At 41.2% G+C, this 21,401-nt stretch overlaps 2 protein-coding genes across 7 annotated transcripts in view; both read right to left on the bottom strand.

Moving 5' to 3' along the window:
- LOC135475248 (kinesin-like protein KIFC3) overlaps window positions 1–12,463 on the bottom strand; it is a 33,819-nt gene extending 21,356 nt beyond the window's left edge. Inside the window, exons 1-5 of one of the 2 annotated variants that reach the window (XM_064755073.1) lie at window positions 12,194–12,463; window positions 10,061–10,120; window positions 8,911–9,026; window positions 7,930–8,041; window positions 4,750–4,821 (exon numbers count right to left, since the gene is read on the bottom strand). In XM_064755073.1, the coding sequence (XP_064611143.1) occupies window positions 4,750–4,821; window positions 7,930–8,041; window positions 8,911–8,943 (217 nt within the window). In that variant the 5' untranslated portion in view covers window positions 8,944–9,026; window positions 10,061–10,120; window positions 12,194–12,463. Of the gene's footprint in view, window positions 1–204; window positions 338–4,749; window positions 4,822–7,929; window positions 8,042–8,910; window positions 9,027–10,060; window positions 10,121–12,193 lie in introns of those variants that run through there. The other variant, XM_064755074.1, reaches the window with a different exon arrangement.
- Window positions 12,464–15,254: 2,791 nt separating this feature from the next.
- LOC135474918 (protein arginine N-methyltransferase 6-like) lies at window positions 15,255–20,378 on the bottom strand. 5 transcript variants are annotated; one of them, XM_064754604.1, is made up of 3 exons: window positions 20,287–20,378; window positions 19,017–19,372; window positions 15,255–17,098 (listed from the first exon to the last, which is right to left on the bottom strand). In XM_064754604.1, the coding sequence occupies exons 2-3, from the start codon at window positions 19,241–19,243 to the stop codon at window positions 16,198–16,200; spliced, it is 1,128 nt and encodes a 375-aa protein (XP_064610674.1). In that variant the 5' UTR covers window positions 19,244–19,372; window positions 20,287–20,378; the 3' UTR covers window positions 15,255–16,197. The 5 variants fall into 5 exon arrangements, with proteins under 5 accessions (XP_064610674.1, XP_064610675.1, XP_064610673.1 ...); XM_064754605.1 differs by having other exon boundaries at window positions 19,017–19,296; window positions 20,203–20,372; XM_064754603.1 differs by having other exon boundaries at window positions 20,203–20,372.
- Window positions 20,379–21,401: the final 1,023 nt, after the last annotated feature.

Genomic DNA, 21,401 nt, shown 5'->3' on the forward strand with positions numbered 1-21,401 from the left:
GAAATATGCAGGAGTATAGAGTAACTCTCCAATCAAATACGATAACTACGAATCTGTGCCCAGACACTACACGCTAATCTATAATACACATAACACATGTGATACTAGAAATCTTACACACTTCTGGTAAATGAAATAAAATCAATATAGCAGTTATAATTTGGCAAAAATTTATAAAATAAAAAAGTAAACAAAGTAACTTACAAGTGCCAGTCCTAAATCTGTTCATGGTATCAAGGGACAGTCCAGAGATGTACAAATGTCTTCCTGAGTAAGTGTCGTGTATGAAGCCAGTAGAGGCCCGTCCCTTCCTGTCCCACATAATAATCAGCTTTTCTATCACCACACACAATTATCACACAGCTAAAGCTGGCAGAGTCTTCTAATGAAAGCCAAAATTGTCACACAAAAGACTCCTGATTTTCCATTGAGATAACTTCCTGTCAGCCACAAAAGCCAAGGAGAATATTCCATTTTTTTCCTCAGGACACCTGAGGAACACTTAACAATTCAGAATTCACTCAGGTAATTTCTTAGCACCTAAATATCTATGAAATGAGAAAGTGTCCTTATTTTATGAGCAGTACCGGTCGTCGCATCTCCACCTTCATCCAGTACACATCCAGCACTCGGGGGGGTTATGCATGTAAAGCTAAGATGCTATACCTCTCAATTAACTATGTCCCTTTGCTTTACACGTCAGTCTTTCAAATTAGAGACTCTCGTTCCTATGTCATGATAATGTTGACAGATTTTCTATTTCCAGGACATCCTGAATTCAGTGGTTAAATCTTCCATCCTTTCTGCTAGCCACGCCTCCTCCATTTACTAAAATATGTCAGCTACTAAATCATTCCTAAAAGGGCAGAAATAGACACACATACTTTTTTTCTTCTCTTGCACTGGTGCCAAATGTGGCCTGACTTGCAGTCCTGATATAGAACATAAAGCTAATAACAAATGAGAAGAAAACTGAATCAATCCCACAATATGACACATCAAATCCAGATCTCCACCTGACGCTAGCAAAGTCCCCAAATCCTCACTGGTCACATAAAGGGGTACTCAATATCCATAAGCTGGGGTTCAAACAGGTAGGCTCTGGTAGGCTGCCCGTGTTCTGTATGCTCCAGTGACTCAATTGATGAGCTAACTAACTGCTAACTAAATCCTCTTCCCTTCCACCCCTAGCATAGGCTTAAGGCATTGGATGTAAATATCCTAAATAATTAGATTTTAAAAATACAACAATACAAAAACTCTAACATTTAGTCTAGTCAGTTTCACACTAGTGTCATGTTGGTGATTAATAAAATTTTCTGGGGTTAGAGAAGAACAGAGATAAACTCTTTGCACTGAATAACAATATGTGTTACTGAGGTCTGGTGAAGATAAATAATGATGAACAATGCAGAGGTAAATCAACATACTCTACTGACTTTAAAATTGAAATAGGTCTCTAATGTTTATGCATAAAATAGGTGACAATGCTGCAAAGTTTGCTGAGGAATATAATAAATCAAGTTTATGCATGGGCACACTTTTGACAGCATATGCTAATTATTTGATTTGGAGAATCAGGTAAGAATGATAGAGCAGCTTGCAGGCCTTTGAAAAAAAAAAGACAAGGACAAAAAATAAAATTTTATATCATCCATGAAGCTGCTGAGCAAGTTACAGTACATGTACATGATGGTAAAATTAACTACACATGGTGTCACTTTTCACCGGCATCAATCAACAGTGAATGATATTAGAAATATATTCTGACATCCGATGTGACATCTACCTGTACATTTTTCTGAACGCTGAGAAATGTTGTAGTCTTGGAGAAACATTCAGCCTGTTAACCAAACGTAAAGTTTATAAGGAATGTAGAAAGGAAAAATGTCACATTATTCACTTTTTCACCTGAAGTTTCTCATTTTTTAAGGGCCACATTTAGGTGATTCTAAATGATTCCTCTGTGTCTACCTTATATAGGGACACTTACATGTACACATAGAGTTTTTGGTGAACTGCCATTAATTTCTTTACAGAAAAACTTAATAACTGGCATCAGAAGAATCATTCTAAGGCCTGTACATGGTTATAAAAGTGCAGTTTTACATACCAAAGTTTAGGTAAAATACACTATCCCTCTTATGTTACCTGTGGCTTCCTAAATTTGATCATTTTTATAGGTGGATGTTGACAATTCCATAATTTGGTCACACCTTTATAAGTTGATGAGGATGATTTAGGTGACTAGAGGACAAATAATTTAGCTACTGTACACTAATGTATAAATGATAAATACAATCTGGGTAAACATTTCACCTCTGGCTGAACAAGGCATTAAGAACACCTGTAATACAAAAAAGCCGTACTGGTCTTTTTGAGCACATCTAATACTGACTTGGAATGGGATACCAGCAGCATCACAAGCCTCAACAGCATGACCTCACAGTAGGTAAACCAAATATGTCACAGCACGCACTATGTTTCGCGTCATACAACAAAAGGCTTGTGACGTGCAAGTCCTATGTAACACCAGCGCCTCCTTGTACAAGAGGAAAATCTGCCAATACTCCGTTGGCCTGAACCAATTAAAAATAGGTTCCTCTATAACAAGCCTCATCTTCATCAGAAAGTTTCGGCCTGAATCCAACTGTAAAAAAGGCTGTATATTTTTTCTCAACTGCATGAGGATTTCCATTTATATGTAACTCAATCCTGATTGGTTGCCTTTATTTCTAACAGCTAATCCAAGTTTCTAGCATTAAAAGAACAGTTATAAAGTATAAATTCTGACCCTGGTTTCAAAGAAGCCTCAGATATTTAGAGTATCAGTGGTAACGATGATCGAACCTTGTGATCAGTCAACAATAACACAAAGTCCTGCAATCCTCAAGCTCAGGTATGGTCACTGATCCCTTCACAGCCATTGTCACTATTAACAAGAAATAACAGTAACAATAAAGGCACCCAGTTTTTGTTCCATCAGGTACAACTGTTAGAATTTCACTGAAAGACACCCAGTTTTTGTCTTGGCTCCATCAGGTACAACTGTTAGAATTTCACTAAAAGACACCCAGTTTCTGTCTTGTTCCATCAGGTACAACTGTTAGAATTTCACTAAAATACACTTTAAAATTAATGAGTGTTTCTAGTCAATTTATAAGGAATATCATTTAGTTCAGTTCTAATAATCACAGTGTTTTGTTTGTTCATGCAGTTGACATTGGCTTGTTACACTGAAGGGTCTGAAAGTGCATCAAGTGATTGATAGGTGCCTTGTTTAACAGTGTTCAAGCTGACACCAGATGATATATGGTTTTACTGAACAGATCATAAACTTTGCCAAAGGCAGAAATCATGGAGTACAGAACTCCGTAGGTGAAAGTGTGTCACCATGTTTTGTGGGCTTCGCTGTACAGCATGACAACTAGCACATTCCAAAGTAAACAAGATGGCTACAATGATTGGTGCTTTATTTTCTACAACAGCTAAAATTGCAACAGCTTCTACATCCCACAAAATGTTGATGCCATCTTGCATTCTGGTCCCTCATTAAGTGGATGTCATGATGTCCAATGTTTGGCCGACCAACAGACAGACAGAATAACAGGCAGAATAACGGACAGACTGACCTATAGAGAGGCTGGTTGCAGCTAAAAATCAATGGTTCATTTAAAATTTTGAATCCCTCATTCTTTCACTTCGATGAGAATTATACTAGATTGACCTCTTCCTTTAAATAGAATCACTCAGTTGTGAGTATGAATAATCCTAGTGGCCAGTCAGTCACATTTGCATCTTTGGTAAATATCTTATCTGCAAAACAAAGGCTACCCTGGAATGTTACTGTAGCTGATCCCAGCAGAGCCAACACCAAACATGCAAAACCTGTCTCATTTATAACTGCATTTGATTTATTCCAAACCTGAACAATGCATGAATAATCATTAAAGCTAGAACTATGCATACATGTATCAAATGACCAAATATAGGCTCATATAAAAACTTCCCACAGAGACAAAGAGTAAGAATGGATATGTGGTTATGTTTAACCATCCTCCCATCAACCTGCATCAGGTGCTTTGAACATTAATCATTAGAAATTAACGAGGGTTCATCTGCGACCAAAAGGGGCTATATTCTTGCTACACGTACACATATATATATGCAAGTTTATTGCATTTAAATAGAATATAACATTGTGGCCCTTTTGGGTCAGATTAAGTCATGTGATTTTTATGAATATGAAGAATATGAAGCACAGATTTGGCCCCCCCTTTGCCCCTTTCCCCCTCCCCCCTTCCCCATCCCCCCTTTCTCCATCTCCCCCTTCCCCACCCACCCAAACATCCACTCATGTCTAACGTCTTCTACATGATATTTTAGGGGTGGCTTGGACTCGCTCTGCCACAAGAAGACACAATACATCTACTGTACAATCATCATATGACTGAAAAATGTTCAAGTACGATAAGGGGTTGTTCGCCCCTTCCCCTCTGTCCCACACACCCACTCATGTCTAGTGTCCTTGACATGATACTTCAGTGGTGTCTTGGACTTGTGTCATGGTACAAGAAGATACAATACATGTACTGATTGAAAACTTAGTACAACATAAAACACTAATCAGACGTGTACACTTCTAGCCCCTGAGCCTTCACCCAATTCATCACAATGAGAACCCTCTTAGGTCAGGTGGTGAATTCCCTGTGTCAGGTGGGGACTCCCCTTTGTCAGGTGGGAACTTACCTGTATCTGGTGTGGAGGCTGGTTTGTCTTCATCATCAGCTTCTAACTCACACCTCTCATCCCCTGGGTCATCTGGACAACAAACAAAACACACTGTCTCAAGTTCACATGCAAATCTTTATAATGAAATATATGTCATTTTTAAGAATGCATATACCGTACTTGTTAGCTATACTAATACCATGGATGGAAGAATTAAACCACAATGACTGAATATAACCAGCAACATTTGGCAAACTATGATAATTACATGATTCCAACATGTAAAGGATAAGTACAGCTATGCTCACCATATTGGTGTATTAAAGACAAGTGGTCTTCTATGAACTCAAGAGTACGCACATGAGTGCTGTCAGTGGTTTATGGTCTCCAAGGCCCCAAGATCAACAGTTGTGCAGTCTCGCATGAAGTTCACTGGCGCCCGCTTACAGCACAGCCGGACCCTAGGCCAGCATGACCCAACCATACACAGCCAGACCCTAGGCCAGCATGGCCCAACCATACACAGCCAGATCCTAGGCCAGCATGACCCAACCATACACAGCCAGATCCTAGGCCAGCATGGCCCAACCATACACAGCCAGATCCTAGGCCAGCATGACCCAACCACACACAGCCGGACCCTAGGCCAGCATGACCCAACCATACACAGCCAGAACCTAGTCCAGCATGACCCAACCATACACAGCCAGAACCTAGTCCAGCATGGGCCAACCATACACAGCCACATCCTAGGCCAGCATGACCCAACCATACACAGCCAGATCCTAGGCCAGCATGGCCCAACCATACACAGCCAGATCCTAGGCCAGCATGACCCAACCACACACAGCCACACCCTAGGCCAGCATAACCCAACCATACACAGCCAGATCCTAGGCCAGCATGACCCAACCATACACAGCCACACCCTAGGCCAGCAAGACCCAACCATACACAGCCAGACCCTAGGCCAGCATGACCCAACCATACACAGCCAGATCCTAGGCCAGCATGACCCAACCATACACAGCCAGAACCTAGGCCAGCATGACCCAACCATACATGGCCAGACCCTAGGCCAGCATGACCCAACCATACACAGCCAGACCCTGGGCCAGCATGACCCAACCATACACAGCCACATCCTAGGCCAGCATGGGCCAACCATACACAGCCACATCCTAGGCCAGCATGACCCAACCATACACAGCCAGATCCTAGGCCAGCATGGCCCAACCATACACAGCCAGATCCTAGGCCAGCATGACCCAACCACACACAGCCACACCCTAGGCCAGCATAACCCAACCATACACAGCCAGATCCTAGGCCAGCATGACCCAACCATACACAGCCACACCCTAGGCCAGCAAGACCCAACCATACACAGCCAGACCCTAGGCCAGCATGACCCAACCATACACAGCCAGATCCTAGGCCAGCATGACCCAACCATACACAGCCAGAACCTAGGCCAGCATGACCCAACCATACATGGCCAGACCCTAGGCCAGCATGACCCAACCATACACAGCCAGACCCTGGGCCAGCATGACCCAACCATACACAGCCACATCCTAGGCCAGCATGGGCCAACCATACACAGCCACATCCTAGGCCAGCATGACCCAACCATACACAGCCAGATCCTAGGCCAGCATGGCCCAACCATACACAGCCAGATCCTAGGCCAGCATGACCCAACCACACACAGCCACACCCTAGGCCAGCATAACCCAACCATACACAGCCAGATCCTAGGCCAGCATGACCCAACCATACACAGCCACACCCTAGGCCAGCAAGACCCAACCATACACAGCCAGACCCTAGGCCAGCATGACCCAACCATACACAGCCAGACCCTAGGCCAGCATGACCCAACCATACATGGCCAGACCCTAGGCCAGCATGACCCAACCATACACAGCCAGACCCTGGGCCAGCATGACCCAACCATACATGGCCAGATCCTAGGCCAGCATGACCCAACCATACACAGCCGGACCCTAGGCTAGCATGACCCAACCATACACAGCCGGACCCCAGGCAGGCATGACCCAACCATACACAGCCGAACCCTAGGCCAGCATGACCCAACCATACACAGCCGAACCCTAGGCCAGCATGACCCAACCATACACAGCCGGACCCTAGGCCAGCATGACCCAACCATACACAGCCACATCCTAGGCCAGCGTGACCCAACCATACACAGCCAGACCCCAGGCAGGCATGACCCAACCATACACAGCCGGACCCTAGGCCAGCATGACCCAACCATACACAGCCGGACCCTAGGCCAGCATGACCCAACCATAGCCAGACCCTGGGCCAGCATGACCCAACCATACATAGCCGGACCCTAAGCCAGCATGACCCAACCATACACAGCCAGACCCTAGGCCAGCATGACCCAACCATACACAGCCAGATCCTAAGCCAGCAAGACCCAAACATACACAGCCACACCCTAGGCCAGCATGACTAAAACCATACACAGCCGGACCCTAGGCCAGCATGACCCAACCATACACAGCCGGACCCTAGGCCAGCATGACTAAAACCATACTCAGCCGGACCCTAGGCCAGCATGACCCATTCATACACAGCCGGACCCTAGGCCAGCATGACCCAACCATACACAGCCGAACCCTAGGCCAGCATGACCCAACCATACACAGCCGGACCCTCGGCCAGCATGACCCAACCATACACAGTCAGACCCCAGGCAGGCATGACCCAACCATACACAGCCGGACCCTAGGCCAGCATGACTAAAACCATACTCAACCGGACCCTAGGCCAGCATGACCCAGCCATACACAGCCGGAACATAGGCCAGCATTGCCCAGCCAAACACACACGGTCCGGCCATCACACTCAGACCCTGATCCACTCCCTGCTGCCATCTTGATGCGATCGTACGCTTCCCAGCATAAACTGCCAGAGATCGATGGCTTCCTACATGTAGTTGGCACTTGGGTTTCCTCCACAAACAATAAACAAAACAAATCTACTACAAGTACCTGGAGAGAAGGTGTTCTTGCTGTTATAGTTTTCTACATCCATATATAACCTGTTTGCTGTTGTACAAATGAAAAACTCTTTAGCCCTGTGTAAAACATCAGTTTCTAATTAAAGTAATTACAAAATGAATAAAAAGAAGATATATAATCTTGAGAAGCTGAAGCTCACCGTCCAGTCCCATCTGAGTCTTCCATAGTTCCACCCTGGATGGAGATGGTACAGCCTTCTTCCCTATCAGGCGGGGGATGTACGACATGGGACCCTTGAACACTAGGCCAGACTGATCCAAGCACAAAGGAAATTTGGGGTAATAATAACAATATCATATTTGTAACAGTGCAAGGCAATAAGAGATTAAAGGTCATGTAGAATGTTGAGAAAAAACAAAAAAAGGCATAAACGTCTAAATTATGTCATAATGAATAACAAAGGGAGGGATTTTGTTTTATTTATTTATTTTATTTGATTGATGTTTTACACTGTACTTAAGAATATTTCACTTATACGACGGCGGCCAGCGTTATGGTGGAAGGAAACCGGGCAGAGCCCAGCGGGGGAACTCATGACCATCCGCAGGTTGCTGGCAAACCTTCCCACTTACGGCTGGAGAGGAAGCGAGTATGAGCTGGACTTGAACTCACAACGACTACTTTGTTAAGAGGCCTCAACTGAGCCACGGAGGCCCCTGGATATTGTTTTAAAAATATTACATACTAGCATTGCAAGAACTGATTACATAACCACAGCATAGAAAATAAGTACACATAAGCCTACACAGGCAGTCTTCACAAAATATACATTAAAAACATGAACAAAAATATATATGTATTGCGAAATCAGCTGAGCAAGATGGTGCTCAAAGTATCTACTGTGGAAAAACAATATGCAAATATGTGGTCTAAACTCATCCTCATATATCCATACAAGATATCTCCATATGGAGCCAGACATAAAACTAGAGAAAGATAAAAATGTCATTTTTGGATGAACATCTAATTAGTAAATGAATAAAATATTCATTTTGGATGTTGGAGATTATCAAAATTAATGAAATAGATTTTAAAAAAAAAGCTTGCAATATCCTGTCATATATTAAGTGAACCTGAAGGCATATACACCAACTAACTTTAAACCATTTACATGACTTACCTTTTGCTTCCCTTTTGCAGTGGAGTAAGACATGATGAGATCAAGTTATGCTGATCACAGAGGGGAGACTTGTCACTGCTGTCTGCAGGAGTTATCCCCCTTCATCCCTTGAGAATCTGTGCACATTGGCGTGGAGATAAGGGTACCAAGATAAGAATCAGACCTATCCCATCTCACTAATCATAAACAGTACTGCACCATATAAGTTCTTTAGGTTTCAGAAAAATGTGTGTTTAATTTCTCTGTGATAACTGCTGGTATTAACGTATAATATAATATTAAGCCACAAGTGAATTTTCTTGAAAATAGCATAATACACCCATAAAATAAACGATTAAATAAGTAAATCAAATGCAAGGCAAAGTTATACGTGAATGTAAGATTACATAGTTTGTTGGGTTTTATTATTAAAATTATAAAATCATAAAGTAAACTGGTGCTTGTTTTACAAATCTGCAATTTAAATTGTTTAAAACAAGATTTGTAGAGAAATTAGCATCTTTTCAGTTTTTGCCGTTGGCATATTGCAGTCAAGTTATAAACTGTATGTACACCTACATGACCAGTCAAGCTACATGTAACAAGGGTTTATATGTGCTGGTAAAATCCACCAGTCATCTCCAGGGCTCATCAGTGCACTGAGTACACAAATGGACACATTGGAACACTGACTAATTTATCACTAACAAATTAATGAGACTGTTTTACCATGTTGATAAGAAGGGGGAAAGGTTTAAGTCAGCAGCAAAATGACATACATGTCAGCTGAGGCACAATTCAAGGAATTTTGTACGTGTAAGTTTAACAGTTATTACAGTTATTTACTAAACATTAGTAAACAGGAAACTGTTGTTAAATAAAACAGAGAAATCAACTGATAAAATGAGCAATCTCCACAATTGTTAACTAATCCCTATAAAATCCACAGAGTTTTTTGTTATAGAACTGATGAAATAAATTAAAAAAAAACACATTATAGATTGAGTGTACCAGTACATTTATATAGGTACTTGCTACGCCAGTTTTATGATCACTGAACAATAAAGAAATTGTCATGATCAGGGTTTAAATATGTGCACACTGAGGTCAGCTGGAACGTTTACAAGTTACTGATGGATTAACAGATTGCAAGAATAAGAGATTAACTCACGCTTTATGGGGTCAGCCAGAAATCAGAAAGAATGGCCTAATCCAATTGTCCATGAGCTGGCTAAAAACAAGAACATGAGTACATGTACGTACCAAGATATACATACTGTGTACCAGGTTTCTTTTGAAATTAATGCAGCAGGAGAAATACATGCATATTGTTGCATTAATTCTATCTCAAATGTAAAAATAGCATGCCCAATGAGACATACGTGTTTTCCACATACAGTGTATAGCGTCCCAAAAGTTACAAAGCTTTAATTGTGTTCAAATGCATAAAACTGATATATTACTATAGTTAAGCAGTAATATACAACCCCCTGTTTCCTCCCCCTATAATGCTGGTCACCATCGTATAAATGAAATATTCTTGAGTACGGTGTAAACACTGATCAAATATATAAATAAGTAAAATACAAATACATATAACTAGCTATTACATTAAAATAATGATAGGCCTATGTCATCAGGTTACAAGTGAAAAGAAAAACCAGTAACAACAGGCCTATGTCATCAGGTTACAAGTGAAAAGAAAAACCAGTAACAACAGGCCTGTGTCATCAGGTTACAAGTGAAAAGAAAAACCAGTAACAACAGGCCTGTGTCATCAGGTTACAAGTGAAAAGAAAAACCAGTAACAACAGGCCTATGTCATCCGGTTACAAGTGAAAAGAAAAACCAGTAACAACAGGCCTGTGTCATCAGGTTACAAGTGAAAAGAAAAACCAGTAACAACAGGCCTGTGTCATCAGGTTACAGGTGAAAAGAAAAACCAGTAACAACAGGCCTGTGTCATCAGGTTACAGGTGAAAAGAAAAACCAGTAACAACAGGCCTGTGTCATCAGGTTACAGGTGAAAAGAAAAACCAGTAACAACAGGCCTGTGTCATCAGGTTACAAGTGAAAAGAAAAACCACTAACAACAGGCCTGTGTCATCAGGTTACAAGTGAAAAGAAAAACCAGTAACAACAGGCCTGTGTTATCAGGTTACAAGTGAAAAGAAATTCCAGTAATGACAGGCTTGTGTCATCAGGTTAAAAGTGAAAAGAAAAACCAGTAATGACAGGCCTGTGTCATCAGGTTACAAGTGAAAAGAAATTCCAGTAATGACAGGCCTGTGTCATCAGGTTAAAAGTGAAAAGAAAAACCAGTAATGACAGGCCTGTGTCATCAGGTTACAAGTGAAAAGAAAAATCAGTAACAACAGGCCTGTGTCATCAGGTTACAAGTGAAAAGAAAAACCAATAATGACTGGCCTGTGTCATCAGGTTACAAGTGAAAAGAAAAACCAGTAATGATAGGCCTGTGTCATCAGGTTACACTTGAAAAGTAAAACCAAAAACTCTACAAGGCCATGTTCATGCAACCACACATAAAATTTGCTTCAAACAAACAAATTACTTTACTGGTTAAATGTTCTACACTAGATGTTCCCCTATCTTAACCTTGTACAAACACCTTTGTGTTCGCCCATACTACATGTCCACACAGGTATATGTATGCAGTATACAGATTGGTGAACATCATAAGTAGGAATGTAATCTCACCTTAGCCCTGGTCAGTTGACCAGTAGTACTATATATACACACATTAACTCTAATGTTCTCCATGTGTTGTGGGTTTCCCTCAGGCTCAGTCCGGTTTCCTCCCACCATGATGCTGGCCATCGTCGTATAAGCGAAATATTCCTGGTGGAGTATGGCGTAAAACACCAATCAAATAAATAAATCTGCTGTTCTCAGTGTGACTCAGGACAAAACTCTGATTGCAAGGTAATACAGACAAAATATTTGATGTACATATAGAAGTACTCTAAGAAGGCCTCATGGTAAGGAAATTCTCCTAGATTTTGGAATGGCTTTTGTATTAGTAACCATTCTCAGACAACAATGGGTACATACAAAAGTTTAGCCTATACAGGATGATACAACAGTGCACATCAGTGAACCGTTGCCTAAAACGATGTTCTACCAGTTGTACAGTTATAATAGTGTAGCCGCCATACAAATATTACTCCTTCAATTCTACTATAACAGACAATACTAACTGATTTTTTCTTTCAGTCAAACAACTAATGCCAACTTACTGTGCCCAGTGAAATCTGGATTTCATTCCAGATTATTATGGCCTTACTTGTATGTGCCCTGGACTCCATGGTCTTTGGGTAAAAATTCCAGCAGTCTGTGATGAAAACGAAGGTCAGCTCTGCTATACAGCAGGTCATATGTACATACATGTACAAGTATCGACTACAGTAAGTTGGTATAAGTAGATAGATGGTGGTGATTTTTGGCAGGAGGCCTATCATGGTGTTGATTTGGGCACAGCACAAAGACTTCATCAACACTTTATTCTGCTTTATGAACCATGGTGTATTGAGTGACTACAATCAGCGTGATAAGTCTATCTGTGTATGCCAAGCTGGTATTCTGACGCCTATGAATAGACCTTCTTTGTAGATGACAAATATGCCAATCACAGGGCACACACAATGCTCGTGGCACAAACCTGCTCCCCCCTCACCCCTGCCAATCCCCACCCCCTCCTTATTATGGAAAAGGAACTAGTCAGGCCCATGATATCATTTAACCTGGCCTTGTAGGAGACCCAGCAAACTGCTCACACTGAACAACAAGAAATACATAAATATTATCTGGGCAGTGTTCTGTTGGAGTTAGTGATCCAGTCCATAATACAAACACAACTCTACTGAAGTGGAAACATGACAGTAACAAGGTTGACTAAGCAGGATTGTGACAACAGTTTTTCTTCACATTTATCAAGTTCATGTCCAGGTCATAGATTGCCGGTAAATTTGATCACTAATTTTGTTATGACTGATAAATTACACATTCAAAATCACAACTAAATTACATATGTAAGGAGAGATAATATATAAAAACATGACATAATGCCAGTTTTTACTTGGAGCAATGGGACCCAGGTCTGTATTCCAGGGCTGCTCAGCCATATTCACAACAATGCATGTCTCAAGTAGTATATCATTTTGAAAGGCTCAAAGCACTGGCACAGTGCTATAAGGAAACCACCACACCTTGTCAGGTACATGATTCAGCTGAGCAGGTTTAAGGCTGGAGGAAAGTAGGCTCAAAGAAAACCACCACACCTTGTCAGGTACATGATTCAGCTGATCAGGTTTAAGGCTGGAGGAAAGTAGGCTCAAAGGAAACCACCACACCTTGTCAGGTACATGATTCAGCTGAGCAGGTTTAAGGCTGGAGGAAAGTAGGCTCAAGGGAAACCACCACACCTTGTCAGGTACATGACTCAGCTGAGCAGGTTTAAGGCTGGAGGAAAGTAGGCTCAAAGGAAACCACCACACCTTGTCAGGTACATGACACAGCTGATCAGGTTTAAGGCTGAGGAAAGTAGGCTCAAAGGAAACCACCACACCTTGTCAGGTACATGACACAGCTGATTAGGTTTAAGGCTGGAGGAAAGTAGGCTCAAGGGAAACCACCACACCTTGTCAGGTACATGACTCAGCTGAGCAGGTTTAAGACTGGAGGAAAGTAGGCTCAAAGGAAACCACAACACCGTCTCAGGTACATGACACAGCTGATCAGGTTTAAGGCTGAGGAAAGTAGGCTCAAAGGAAACCACCACACCTTGTCAGGTACATGACACAGCTGAGCAGGTTTAAGGCTAGAGGAAAGTAGGCTCAAAGGAAACCACCACATCTTGTCAGGTACATGATTCAGCTGATCAGATTTAATGCTGGAGGAAAGTAGGCTCAAAGGAAACTACCACACTTTCTCAGGTACATGACTCAGCTGAGCAGGTTTAAGGCTGGAGGAAAGCAGGCTCAAAGGAAATTACCACACGTTCTCAGGTACATGATTCAGCTGAGCAGGTTTAAGGCTGGAGGAAAGCAGGCTCAAAGGAAACCACAACACCGTCTCAGGTACATGATTCAGCTGATCAGGTTTAAGGCTGGAGGAAAGTAGGCTCAAAGGAAACCACCACACCTTCTCAGGTACATGAAACAGCTGATCAGGTTTAAGGCTGGAGGAAAGCAGGCTCAAAGGAAACCACCACACCTTGTCAGGTACATGATTCAGCTGATCAGGTTTAAGGCTGGAGGAAAGTAGGCTCAAAGGAAACCACCACACCTTGTCAGGTACATGATTCAGCTGAGCAGGTTTAAGGCTGGAGGAAAGCAGGCTCAAAGAAAACCACAACACAGTCTCAGGTACATGATTCAGCTGATCAGGTTTAAGGCTGGAGGAAAGTAGGCTCTATAAAGGAAACCACCACACCTTGTCAAGTACATGACACAGCTGATCAGGTTTAAGGCTGGAGGAAAGTAGGCTCAAAGGAAACCACCACACCTTGTCAGGTACATGACTCAGCTGAGCAGGTTTAAGGCTGGAGGAAAGCAGGCTCTATAAAGGAAACCACCATACCTTGTCAGGTACTGACTCACCTGATCAGGTTTAAGGATGAAGCAAAAGTAGGCTCTATACAGGAAACTACCACACCTGGTCAGGTACCGACTTACCCGATTAGGTTAAAGGCTGGTGGACAGCAAACTCTACAAAGGAAACTACCACACTTTGTCAAGTACTGATCCATCTGATCAGGTTTAGGGCTGGAGGAAACCAGACTCCAAGGAAATCACCTGACATTCTGAAGTTAAGCGGTGCAGTAAATTTGGCAGGATTTAGCAGGCAGTGCCTGCTTTCTGTTTTATCTAATGTTATCTCCTTGCTTCAACTTATTCCAAGAGATATCACGTGAACTAAAGATAAAAGCATCAGGTAGCACATGTGAAATACCGAGAAAAGGCAGCATATCAACTTACCTGTACATGTTTGGCTGAATGATTGACTGACTGATGATTACTGTTCTCAAGAATATTTCACTTATAAGACAGTCATTTTAATCGATGGGGAAATCAGGTTGGCCAGAGTGAACGATCAACCTTAGGTAAATAACTGATAAATGCGTCCGTGACACATTTTTACCTCCAGAGAGCTCAGTATGAATGTCATATTTATGGATAACAAATGATCTCTTAACAGACGATATGGAAGTTCACTTCACTGGACCTAGGAAGGCAACTGACCGTTTATTGCACCCATTTCTGTGAAGAACAGTGGAGAGAGAGAAATCTGGAAAAATTCCTCATCCTAGGCAGTAACTCAACCAACACAGTGGGTCAGATGACCAAATTTATTTATGTATTTATTTGATTGACGTTTGCTGCCACGCTCAAAAATGCGACTGCAATACAAAACTGTGTTGACATGACCACGATTTATGTATGAGAATTTTGTGAAGATCTTTCACCAGTTATATGTCAAAACATGAACGCAAAAAGTCTTAATAGTCTCAATACGTAAATACATGGATGGAGTGATCTGCTGCACACAGCCAGGGATCGATGATAGAACTTTACAAAATGTATTCCTTTTAATTCCAGCTTCAGTACCAACATTATCTAGAGCTTCACAGTGGCCTGCGTGGCAGAAGTGGTTAGTGTGCCAGTGCAGCGCAATGACCCCGAAGCCTCTCACAAATGCTGCTGAATCAAGTTCAAGTCAAGCTCATGTTCGCTTTCTCACGGCCATATGCGCGTACATGTACATTTACCAGCAGCCTGCGGATGGTTGTGGGTTCCGCACCAAATTTCATATAAGTGAAATATTCATGAATACTGAGTAAAACACCAAATCAAATAAATCAATCAAATAAACAGAGCTCCACAAATTACCATAATATGTCATATTAAACAACAACAAAGTAAAAAACAACATGCAAAATAACAGTTAGTTGGAACATTTTTTTCTGGAGAACATGCATATGTACCAGACAATTCTGTACATGGTGTAATTAGACTGAGGTATAAAATCAGATTTCTGGGGGGTTACCATGAAACGACACGTATTCTGCCATCCCATTTCAGCCAATAAAGTTCGGTTATTAGCCATTATGCTTGGTTCCCTCATGTAAAACTGCTTAATAGTACCTGCATTCTGTTACAGTCCAAAAATGAAACCAAAAAGAAAACATTCAATTACATGGAATATACATATGGATTTAATTGCTGAATCACCACAAGAACTTGATGAAGTCTTGACAGTGGGTTACACTGTGCGGTCTTACATAAAGCTTCAAGATAAATCATCTGCCATGTAATAATGCTTGCTCTGTTGTGGATGATCACCCACTTTATACGTCAGCTGAATGTCAAGGAAACGTGGTCTGTTTTGATTGGGTGATATAGAAATGGAGCCCTTTATCATAGTGTCCTGCTCAACAGTGATTGGTTGATCCCAGTACATCACACACTGCTCCCAGTGAGTCTCATCCTTAAATGGTGAAGTAGTCAGCTTTATATCCTGAGGAAACCCCACGTCAAACCAAGCCACAAGACCATGAAGAACCGAATGTCCAAAACAGGAGAATGAGAATTTTTTGTGGATCATCTTCAAATCCTTCTCTGTCACAGTTTTAAGGTCAAACTGTGAAATGATCTCCGCGTGAGATTGTATGCTTTCGGCTGAAACTGTTTTTACCACAACAGTTTTGGACATCTGCTTTTTAACTAATGGTATCATCGTTGCCAAGGAAACTTTGTAAAGTTTTGTCACCTCATCTTTCCAGAAGGAGATTTTGTCTTCATAATCTTCATCCGACACAGGAGCCAGATATAACGTGGCAACAGAAGGCATCATAATTCCACCTGGTTTCAACCAGCGATCTCTTGCCTGAATAACACTATTCAACATGGATTCATATAGCAAGAAATAGCCCATCCATTCACTGATTATCACATCGACACATTCGGGCAACACAATGTCCTCTACTTTCCCATGAATAACCGAGATACGCTCCTCAATTTTATTTTCAGTTGTGATGGCGGGCAACTGACTGGCCATTTTACTCGCTTCAATGGCGTAAACTTGCTTAGCACCTGCCTGTACAGCAAATAAACTGAGTATCCCTGTGCCAGATCCCACATCTGCCACCAGTTTTCCATGTAATATTTCATAGTTCTTTAACATGGCCCACCTGGAATGGAAAGGTTGAAAGCTTAATACAGCATCAGGTGAGAGACAACTGCCTCAACAACAATCACATACTGTAAATCTTCAACCTTTTCAACCATTAAAGCTCTTTTTCCAGTGTAATTTATGCATATAGTTATGATGAAAATGATGCTAAAATGATTTGTTTGTGTCATGAAAGATGCAAGCCTCATTAAACTGTACAAATTATTTCTTTACACCCCATAGTTCTCTAGGAATCTTTCACAATATAAGTTGCAGAGCCGCTTGAAGAATTAGGGTAACTTATTTCTTTCTTCTTTTCTGTGACGTTCTGTCCATTGAACTACATCGCATTATTGTTACAGACACCTTCAATATTTTTCTGAAAACAGGAACTACAAATTCAATAGCTAGTATAGAATATAAGTGTCACCTTTGATGTATTTATTCGATTATTGGTTTTTTTTTTGGTTTTTTTTGGTTTTTCTTTTTAAAATCAAGAATATAGTTCCTCTATGTAACAAGGCGTTGCTTGATAATTAATTTAACGTCCTGTATTTCCCAACGTTGATCGGACCTTTACCAATAAGGTGACAGACTCAAACGCAACTCCCAAGTCAACTGGGTTGTAAGGTAATTGGTGAAAGGTGGTCGTTCACTCCCCATTCATCCACAAAAACTAACCACATTTGTTGAAGCAAAAACAATCATGTGTAGAGCATTGTCTAGTTATGCAGTGGACTTTTTTTATAGTGCTCTAAATAGTTAATTTCCACCTAGGACATTTGATCAAAGAATTTCCATATGACATCACACATAATGTTACTGATGATGTGCCATGCATGTGTGAATAGGCTAAGTGTACAAGTATGGTGTAAACAGACTTTTCTTACTTTTGAAGATGTAACTTAAAGACACTAATGTAAAGGAGTGTTACACAGTATAGAGTCATGATAATCACACTTTGTAATTTACTGTGTTATGATTAGTCATAGTCCAGTAATATTAATAATGAGGAAGTAAAGGCATCTCCACAAAGTCAAAATCTGAGAGGACATGCCTTTTAATACTTCTTCACTACTACCAGTAAACTGAATGCATGCAAGGGTCAATTCATTCATATTAAAATGATATATGTATCTACAATATAGATATATTTTCGCAAGCATTTAATTTGCCACTATATCTGCATTATCAAGGATATTTATTGATGGATAAATTTATACATGAGTAAATCTATTACTTCCCTTTTTGTGTTTTGTGCCATACCATACTCCCAGTCACTGCAAACAGGTACAAGTGTATAGGGCTTGTTATATCTAGTGCCATTGCTAAAGGTTCAATGCAGTTTTTTTTTTTTTTTTTTTTTTTTTTTGGATTGGTGTTTTACGCCGTACTCAAGAATATTTCACTTATACGACGGCGGCCAGCATTATGGTGGGTAGAAACCGGGCAGAGCCTGGGGGAAACCCACGACCATCCGCCCGGTAGCTGCCAGACCTTCTCACATACGGCCGCCAGCATGAGCTGGACTTGAACTCACAGTGACTGCATTGGTGAGAGACTCCTGGGTCATCACGCTGCGCTAGCGCTTTAACCGACTGAGCCACGGAGGCCCCTTAGGTTCAATGCAGAAGGAAGTAAAGCTGAGGATGGAAAAATTAAGACATCTCACTCAAAGCGACCTGACCTTCCCTCTTGGTCTTAATTCAAATGAAATTTAAAAGGTAAAGTAACATTCATCAGGCAGGCAACTGAAAACCATGAGTAAGAATACTTACATTTCTCTTTCTACATTATTGTAATGAAAGTTAAATGGCCTCAAATGCTTGAATTCTGTGGTGTGCTTTTGAACACTGTGGTGGGCTTTTGAACACTGTGGTGACGTCTGTAAGACACCCTTTACCACTCAGCCAGAAGGGTTAGAGAGCTGACCTCACCTGTAGGTTCTGGTCCTGACCACATCAGCAATCATACATTCATGGATGTCCACTTGAGAGTAGCTGCTGAAATACTCCTCATCCATGCTGACCAGTTTCCTGTCACTGCCACTATCCTGGCTTGGAGTACATCTATCTCTCTGTCCACTTTCTTCCCCCTCAAGGTCATTCCTTAACTCACAGTTTGGCACCTCAGAGAGCTTGGGTTTTTTGAAGATGGACGCCATGAATGGGCTTTCAGTTAGGAATCAACTGCGCCATGAATGCATGTCTGAAAGTACTACAGGACGTTTTGACCAGATGAGCTGTAATCTTTTCTAGAGTACTGTAGTCATGGATACTGCAGTATATTTTACCTGTTGAAAACAATTACAAACTGAGATTTCCCAAGTGATAAACGACAGCTCAGTTAAAACAGTTAAAAATAAGCAGGCTTGACAATTCCAAAAGATGTCAAAGTAGTTAGTCATTACCACTACAACCAACTATTAGGTTTACACAGTCCCCTCGTGACTTTCGCCTATGGATTAATACTTACCCGTCCCCTACACCCCAACCCAGTGTCACTCTATTTAACAGACCTATTATTGTCATTCTACATACCCAGTACCCAGACTTCCTCTTGTTCCTAAGATGTGATGTAGGGTAAAATGTTCAAAAGGTAACATCAATATGTCATTCATTTTCTTGTGGTAAGGAAACATTCATCATACAAAACTATATCTTCTGTGATTCGCTTTCATTCAGATTAGGGTCTCCCTGAAAAGGCTCCAAATACGTATATGTTCCATAAAATTAAATGGCAGTAGTAGCACTGCAGCTAAAGACCGTATGTAAACCTTTCTACACAGTAATTGTATAATTAAGTCATGCAACTGTGTTTCTCCAGTAAGAGCTGACTGTTTTTGCCACACAACAAACTCGATTTATAACCTATCAACAATCAGTGCTAATGGTCAAGCATTGTCACGATTTTTTAATCAACCTAGTTACTTGTAGTATTGAAAACAGCATTGAACTTCTTAACTGCAGACATCAGAGAGACAGTATTTTGCTTGTGGAAGGTGGAAGGATAGGTAGGGAAAGAAACATTTGGGTATCTATTGGGCACTTGTAATTATGGCAAATTACAAGATAATGTGTTCGACAAATTTATACAACAACAACACTTGATAAATTAGGGTACTTTTCACGATTCTTTCCTTTCAGCAGGGTATTGTCACTTTCTGTCTGTCTGCTTATCAAAAGCGGAGAAATGTCCATCCATTACCGAATCACATACTCCTCAGCAAGTACAAAGACGACCGTTACTGCACTATGTAGGTCTATACGGCTGACCCGCATGTCGTGCGTTGTTTACACATTTCCTATGTAGGGTACTGTACAGCCGTAATGAACGGAGGACTGCAGGCTTGGGGTCAACTCCAGCAGTCGCGACTTACCACGCACTTCCGGTTTTAGGAGATGGACGAATAAATGAATACAAACTTGAAATAAATTAGGAGAAAGTTTATCCCAGGATTCTTAATTCTTCTTCTGTTATAGGTCCTCTTTTAGATTCGTTCATTTAACCATGTAGGCAATATTCTAGTAATAAAAATAGTACCCTCCAGACGTAACTCTTTGGTAGGGCTAGGTAGGCCTATATCAGTAATTAAGGTTTATTAACTATTTTTATTTAGCTATTTAAAATTCTGAAAATTAATTAGCGGCATTAGTTTGAGGACTACCATAACTGCTTTAATTACACACGTATTTAAATCTTTGTAGTAATCTTAGTAGGATTGTGAAGAATAAATGTTAACAGTATACAGATTGATATAGGGCCCACACGGAGTGTAAAGTTCCGTCATGAACTTAACCTGGGCCTATCAACATTGTATACATGGGCTCACTGTTTTTTCTGCACTGCCACGTAAGGTGGGTTATATGCATACTGCAAGATCAGTTAGATGTAAGCAGGCCTATATATAAAAGCAGATTATATCTACATATTAGGTATACTTCTCAGTTTAAAAAATATCATTCCATATGCCTATGCCGGTACAACAATTAACATCCTTTGTTTTTTGGCTGTATTAACACATGCAGTTTGGATGTATAAACAGGTTAAGGAACTGTCAATACCTTGATGTGGGGCCTCTGTGACTCAATTGGTTAGCGCAGCGTGATGACCCAGCAGTCGCTGTAAGTTCAAGTCCAGCTCAGGCTGGCTTCCTCTCCGACCGTACGTGTGAAGGCAACCTGCCGATGGTCGTGGGTTTCCTCCGGGCTCTGCCCGGTTTCCACCCACCATAATACTGGACACACTATAAGTGAAATATTCTTGAGTACGGCGTAAAACACCAATCAAATAAATACATAAATAAATAAATAAATAAATAA

Source organism: Liolophura sinensis, chromosome 9 (assembly GCF_032854445.1).
Source record: "Liolophura sinensis isolate JHLJ2023 chromosome 9, CUHK_Ljap_v2, whole genome shotgun sequence".
NCBI lineage: Eukaryota > Metazoa > Mollusca > Polyplacophora > Chitonida > Chitonidae > Liolophura > Liolophura sinensis.

Excerpts from the sequence above, each read along its gene's own strand:
- LOC135474918 (XM_064754604.1), bottom strand. The coding sequence starts at position 19,243 with ATGGCGTCCATCTTCAAAAAACCCAAGCTCTCTGAGGTGCCAAACTGT. Across the intron at positions 17,099-19,016 it reads GTCAGGACCAGAACCTACAG|GTGGGCCATGTTAAAGAACT; the intron begins GTGAGGTCAGCT and ends TTTCCATTCCAG.